At 56.7% G+C, this 7461-nt stretch overlaps 1 protein-coding gene across 1 annotated transcript in view; it reads right to left on the reverse strand.

Annotated features, from left to right (window-relative positions):
* IRS1 (insulin receptor substrate 1) overlaps positions 1 to 7052 on the reverse strand; it is a 59058-nt gene extending 52006 nt beyond the window's left edge. Inside the window, exon 1 of the mRNA XM_079782408.1 lies at positions 2341 to 7052. Within this exon, the coding sequence (XP_079638534.1) occupies positions 2362 to 6057 (3696 nt within the window). The 5' untranslated portion in view covers positions 6058 to 7052 and the 3' untranslated portion in view covers positions 2341 to 2361. The remainder of the gene's footprint in view (positions 1 to 2340) is intronic.
* Between the last annotated feature and the right edge of the window lie 409 nt (positions 7053 to 7461).

Here is a 7461-nt window from a genome sequence, read left to right on the forward strand (position 1 = left end):
TCTTTCCCTTTCACGTTTCAGGTTTTACCTGAGAAATGGGAAAGAGAGGCAAAGATGGTAATTGCTCAGGAAGTTAGAAAGACAATGTTTTCACAAAGTAACATATTTCTAGGAAAAGTTGTTTGCCAAGGGCAGGTTTGATTTCTTTTTGTTTCAGTATATAAATGACTATCAAATCACATCTTTAAGCTCAACAGGCCAAAGGCAAGCAAGCACAATTCAGGGTGTATATGTGCCAAGTAGCATTTGGTACACACACACACACACACACACACACCCCTCATCTCTCTCCATTTACATCTTACAAATAAACATTGTAGAATTGTCTGGCACGGTGCTGTTAAAGCATGGTCTACTGCTATTCCAGGATTATTAGGGAAATGATTCTATGATTATTTCAGAATGTTATATTTTCCCTAAGAAAACTAAGAATAGAAGCTTATTTTGTTTTGGTTGGTTGGTTTTTGATGTATCTTCCACATAATGGAGGATTTTAAGCCCTTTTTAAAAATAAAAATGAAAACTCAATTTGATCATACATTTTCTTCAGAGCAAATATTATTTATTCTACTCTATAAAATGAAAACTGTTCAAATTAAAAAAACAGGTGAGGAAAACTTGTTTCTTAGCCTCCTCTTTCATCTCCTTTACAACAAAAATGTAAGTTCTGCTAGGGGTTTTTCCTTCAAACGGTAATTACTTTATAAATGAAAGACTTTGCACCACAAATGATTAAAGTGTTAGCAGGATTCACATTCCCCAAAACATTTTCAAAGATTTTTATTGCTCATGTTGATAAATAAAATTAAGTCTCTCCTAGTGAATCATGAAAAGAAATACTGAATATTGATCAAACAGCAGCTTTTTGTAATATATCCTATCACCAAAAATCTTAACTTGTTTGTATACTTACACCTTGTACTACAAAACAGAAAGTGATATGGCTCAAATATTGGAAACTGTTAGAACCAAGGAGCTGTGACCACATAAACAAATACCTATCAATAGGAACCCAATGCACAAATTAATTTCTTATGAATGGATACCTATTAAGAATAATGCTTCTAAAAGCTCATTCTGTGAGGCATATGTAAAAAGACTATCACAAGATAAACTATTTGTCAGAATAAAGTGCTTCCAAATGCTGGAAACTTCTGCATTTGCCAACTCACCACATTATTTGCGAACTATACTCTTCTCTTCTTCCCACAATGATGACCACCAAAAAATAGGCTCAACAGAAGGAAGGGCAAACTAATTTCCTATTACAAATGCTTTTCATTTTCAATACAGCTTTACCCACAGAAGACCTAAAGCCACCTTTCAACATTTCATGAGGTTATCTACTCTGGAACTTAAAAGGCAAACAATAAATAGCCTAAAAATTAAGAGTACAGTATAAACCCCTCCATTTCCCTGACTTAGTACTCTTTCTTTCAACATAAAAATGTTAAGTAATTTTACAGACGATGCACAGGAGCCCCCACATGATCTGTGTGATGTCTCTGTGCAGGCCTTTGCAAGAACAAACAACTGTGAGACCGACACACTGGGTTGAATTACCATAACTCTTAACTAATAATGGATCCCAGACGTATGCAGACTTCACTGCATACCCTGTACAAAAGCAGCCATGCCTGTGAGGTGGTGGGTCTCTGCGTGCATGTTTCATAAATCCTGGTTCAGGAACCAAAAGAAAGCAACACCCATAATTACTTTCTAAAGGGTCACAGGTAGAGAGGTATTTCTTTCTAAATATGTAAGCCTAAACAATCTCTTACTCCTGAATCATTTTAGGAGAGCGTGAATAAAAACTGATGTTTCCTACTGCTATTTTTGTTACCTTGGTATTGTGTAATCACAGAACTAAAGCATACAGAGCAACTTATCAAGATCAAACTCAGAGCTCCGAGAAATGATTTTAAATGAAGGTTTAGCCCTGTTCTAACAAATATTTTTGTAGAAGAATTGTCTCTTCCAGGAAGTGACTTAAACATACAGTCAAAAGTAAACTTCTATAAAGAGATAAAAGTTCTTACATATGAACTTCACAAACCTCAGAACTGGCATTATAGAACATATGTTTTGGAAATACTACAGTCAGGAACCTCCAATGAAAACAGCCCTCCTACAGGTTTATATGACGTACTAGACTCTCAGCCAGGTGTCACTGTGGGGTGAGCATTTTATGTGCCCTAACCTCTCCCACCCACCTCCTGAATGCACTCCTTCAGGAAGAAACAGGAAAGAGAGGGAAGGGGCAGAAAAGCAAAGAGAAACAGAATTCAAGCACAAGGTTCAAGGAAACTTGTCCTCTGACTTTGTCACCATGAAACGCACCTGCTGTGATGTTCAGTTGAGCTACTGGAGGTCCTCTGGCTGCTTCTGAAAACTGATGCTGGCATAGGCGCTTACATCCTCCCTGGAGCGGCTGGAGGAGCTGCTCTCACTGCTGCCCGGAGGACGATGAAGGGTTGGGGGTTGGGGATGCTGCCCTTGAGGGGGGTGCTCCTGGGGGTGCTGTTTGAAGTCCTTGACCAAATCCAGGTCTATGTAGTTCAGACCATTCTCCAAACCCCCTGCAGCCCCGCACACTTGAGCCTGCTCTTTGGGCGCTCCCCCGAGCTCCCCAGGCCTCAGCCACACGTTCTCAAATGAAGCAGAGCTGTGACGTTTCACATCCTCAGTGCTGCTGCTGCCACCACTGCTGCCCCCTACCGCAGCCCCCGCTGAGGGCACCGTGTTGCCGGCCCGGGGGGCACTAGGCATGGAGGAGAAGGTCTCGGAGCTATGCCGCCTCCGGCACCCTTGCGGGTCTGCACGGATCACTTTGGCACTCTGGTTGCCACTGGGACCGAGGTTCACCCGGGTGAAGGCACTCGTGCCCCCGGACCCCTGCGGGGCCACCAGCTCCCCTGTTCCTTGAGGCGCAGTGGGGGAAGCAGAGGCTGTTGAGGATGAGGAGGGAGCAGCCGCTGCAGCCCCGGGAAGGCTCGCCTCCTCCACAAGGCCTGTCCGAATATCGGCATAGCTGACAGGGGCAACCGGAGAGGTGTCCACATAGCTCTGATGGGGACAACCCATCTGCATGGTCATGTAGTCACCCCGAGTGCTAGTGCTAGGCACCGCCCGGGGAGGCCTGCAGGTGCTGGCAGTCCCTGGAGGGGCAGGACCCACTCTGCTCGGCTGGACCACAGGGCTCTCCTGCCAGGTAGCCCTCCGGCCAGGCCCCAGGTCCATGTTCATGTACTCTTCAGTGCCAGACTCTTCCTCCCTGGGAGCCGGCTGGAGCTGGGGTGGACACCGGACCGAAGGTGAGCTGTGGGATGCCACGGGACCAGATAAGTAGCCAGGCTGATCACTCCCAAATTCTATATTCACATATTCCCCTGGGCTCTTGGGCTCCGGAGGAAGCAGGAGGGCCGGCTGCTGCTGCTCTCGAGCCCGGGGTAAGGTGCTGGCCTTGGGGTCTCCCAGGGAAAGCCTCGTGGGCCGAGCCAGGCGGCTGTTGGTCTGCGCAGCTGAGTCCACCTTTCGAGGCAGATGGGACTGCAGGACCTGATGGTGCAGATGATGCGGGAGGCTGGGCTCGGGCCTCACCCCACAGTATCCCCCACCCAGGCTGTCGTTGCTGGTGGAGGAAGAGGAATCTTCGGCTGCTGCAGCATAGAGAAGGCGACCAGAGCTGGAGGAAAGGCGGAGGTGCTGGTGCCGGGCGGTCTCCTCCGGGTCCCCCGGGCGCTGGGTGTGCTTAAAGGACCTTGGCAATGAGTAGTAGGAGAGAACTGGCTTGTGCTGGGGGTCCTCAGGGCCGCAGTAGCAGTCAGAGGGGCTGCTGGTGTTGGAGTCCCCCACCGGTGACATGTTCATGTAGTCACCTGTACAAGGCAAGAGCTTCCCCCCACTGCTCTCCGAGGGGGGTTTGGAGGGTGGCAGGGGGTGGGAGTGGTGGCCCCCGACCCCATTTGTCCACAGCTTCCCGTAGCTACTCCTAGAAGGGGCAGCACTGTTGCTGCTGCTGGGCCCGCCCGCAGTGTCCGGGGAGCAGCCGCCACTTGGGGACATCATCATGTAGCCATTGGGGTCCACTCTCTGGGGGTGGCGCCTGAGGGGGTTGATGATCTGCTGCGGGGAAGACACACTCTTGGGGCTCATAGGCATGTAGTCCCCACTGCCTTTCCGGCTGCCAGGCACTGGGGCCACTCCTGGGGTCATGGGCATGTAGCCATCATCCGTGTGGAGGGTGGAGGTGTCGGGGCGGCTGTGGCCTCCGCGGCGCTCCAGGGGGTGCATGTCCAGACCCTCCTCGGGGTAGGACTGGGTGGGCAGGAAGGCGGAGTGCCGGTAGCCGGGCAGTCGGCCTCCACTGCCACCTCCTGGTGGGCAGGCAGGCATCATCTCTGTATACTCCTCAATGGAAGCCACGGAGGACTGCGATGGGGTCTTCTGGTGGGAAATGGTGGGGGACGTGCCCGCTGAGTGAGTCCGCTTGCGAAACCGATTATCCAGATCTGCAGCACCGGCTGCTTCATCCCCAGCCAGGGCCGAGTTCGTGCCCAGGCCAGCGGCCGGGAGGTAGCGGTGACCATTGCCACCCCGAGGCAAAATGTAGTGACCATTGGGGGCGGCGAGAGTGGAGGCCCCCTTGCCTCCCATGCAGATGTAGTTGCTCAGCTCCTCCTCCCCGCGGGCCGGTGGGGTGTGGCCCAGGGAATCTGGGGTGACACTGCGGAAGGAACTTCGGAAATCGCAGGGACTGGAGCCATACTCATCGGAAGAGATGAAACCGCCATCGCTGGGGGAGCCAGACACCGAAGCACTGGATCTCCGCGGGAAAAGACAGTCCGAGGTGGAGCCGTGACCACTGGTGCTGCTTGAAGACAGACTGACAGGGCTGGTGGCCGAAGGCGAGCAGCGAGAAGAAGGCATGGGGATGGATCGGCTGTGGTTGAGTGGGGGGTGCAGCCGCGAGCAGCCCCGGTGCCGGTGGGCGTGCGTCCTGTTGGTGCTAGGACTCACGGGGCTGCCGTCCACCGAGGCCGGGCGGGACATGGTGCCTTCCCCGTCGCTGGAGGCACGGACGCGGAAGGAGCCCTGCTTCCCGCCCACCAGGCTGGCCGGAGAGGTGGCCGTGATGCTCTCCGTGCGGGAACGGCGGGTCAGCCCCACCTGGCTGGGCGGAGGGTTGTTGAGGTGGTGCCTGCGCAGGGGGACACTGATGGGGTTGGAGCAGTTGGAGGAAGACTGGCTCTTGCTGCGAGGCCGGAATTCATCGCTCATAGCCCGCATGGCCTCCAGGATTGTCTCGTGCATGCTCTGGGCCACCACCGAGTCATCCACCTGCATCCAGAACTCCCCGGGTCCGGTCACGGCGGAACGGCCCACTTCGATGAAGAAGAAGTTCTCCGAGTGGCCACAGCGCCGGATGTTCATCAGCTGCAGCACCACCGCCGCCGCCTCGGTGTTCAGCTTCACGAAGCTGATGGTCTTGCTGGTCAGGCAGAGGCGGTAGATACCAATCAGGTTCTTTGTCTGACCCAGGCCCTTGGGCTTCAAGACCACCTGCCAGACCTCTTTGAATGCGGGCCCTGGGTTGCTGTCCCCGAAGCTCAGGTCCTCCCCAGCCTCGCCAACGCCGGAGCTGCCACTGCAGCTGCCCCCGCCGCCTCCTGTCCCGGGGGCCGAAGCCCCATCGTGGTGGCTCTTGGCACGGTTATGCAGCTGCAGGAGGGCCTGGTACCAGCTGTCCTGCTCGGCCTCGCTGTCCGCGGCGATAGCAAAGTGCTCGTCCCGGGTATAGAGGGCCACCAGGTGCTTATTCTTGGAGTCAGCCCGCTTGTTGATGTTGAAACAGCTCTCGAGGGGGATCGAGCGTTTGGGGGCGCTCGACTTGTGCCGCCACTTCTTCTCATTCTCATAGTACTCCAGGCGCGCCGGGCCCCCCGCCTCGCTGGCCGCCCGCAGCACGAAGAAGCGCTTGTGCATGCTCTTAGGTTTGCGCAGGTAGCCCACCTTGCGCACGTCCGAGAAGCCCTCGGTCTCCGTAGGGCTCGCCATGCTGCCGCCGCCACCACCTCCGCCGAGCAGAGGGAGGCGCCGAAAAACCACCCGGTGGGGGGCGGAGGCTCCTCGCCGAGGCCCCGCGCATGCAAACAGGGCTGGAGGCGGCCAAAACCCCGACTCCGAAATCCACGCCGCCGCCCCCCCACCCCACCCCCCGCACTGGGAAGGAGCAGCCCAAGCAGGACGCTGCGGCTACGACGAGGAGATAGCCCCGACCAGAGTTTACGGGCGTTTCATGCAAACACCCGGGGGAGAGGCAGTGCGTCCGGCGGGAGTGCAGCCCGGATCCTCACAGAGCCAAGTCTCTGGGAAGGAGTGTAGATGCATCTCTCCCCGCCCGAGCTGGAGTCCCGAGCAGGCGGGCGACAGAGGCCGGGGGTCTCCAGGTTGCCCCTCCAGGCGCGCGCGCCTTCCCTCCCGAGTTCCCCTCTGGAAGTAGCGATTCCCGAGGCAAATTAAATATCCTTGGGCAGGGGGAGGCGAGCTGCCAAGTCTCAACGTTGCACGGGGTTCTCCCTCCTCCTCCTCCTCCTCCGCCTCCTCCTCCGCCTCCTCTCACCCCCCAACAGTCCCCGCCGCCACCAGCCGCCCAAATACCAGCTCAATCGCAGAGACCGCGGCGCTGCGGCTGTTGCTGCTGCTGCTGCCGCCACCCGCAGACGCGTCCTCTGCAGCCCCCATTCGGGCCCATCTCGGCAGGCGGAGAAAGTGGCTTTTCCACGCGAAATGCTACTAGGCAACCGGGAGAGCTGGGGACGCGCCGGAGGGGCAGGCACATCCCTGCCCCTCGCTCCAGTCGGCAGGGGAGGAGAGGAGGGGGCAAGGGCGGGAGGCGCGGGAGTAGGTTTGGGAAGGAGTCGGGGAAGACGCCTCTTCCCGGGAGGCGCTGCCTCTGCAGTTACTTCTCCCCTCCTCCCTCCTCCTCCTCGGAGAGTTGCCGAGAGCCCCAACCAAAACAAGCGGCGGCGTCTGGCTCCGCGCGCCGGCCCCCTCCGACCGCGCCGCCGTCTCACTCGGAGGAGAAAAACACGTGACGGAGCCTCTGCGCTCCGCAGCCCGGCTGCCGCCGCCGCCGGGAGGCTCCCGCCTGGGTCTCTACATTCCCGGCCGAGCCCGCCCCGCGCCCGCCCCTCTCCGCCCCCCTCTCCCTCCGGCAGTGCCGCAGCGGCGCCCGCTCCGGGCCTCCGCGCTGCGCTCAGCCAGCGCCCCTGCGCGGCCGCCAGCCTGGGCGCAGAGCCTGCCTCCCCGCGCGCCACCCAGGGTGCCCCCGGCCCGCAGGAATCCCCGCTGCGGGCGCGGGCTGGGGTGTTCGGGTGGTCACCCGAAAGCACGAAGGGAGTCTGGGAAAACGGCGGGGGGTGGGGGCGAGTTCGGGAAGAGCCGGAGTGAGGGTGGGGG

This window comes from Cnephaeus nilssonii, assembly GCF_951640355.1.
Source record: "Cnephaeus nilssonii genome assembly, chromosome: 10".
Lineage (NCBI taxonomy): Eukaryota > Metazoa > Chordata > Mammalia > Chiroptera > Vespertilionidae > Cnephaeus > Cnephaeus nilssonii.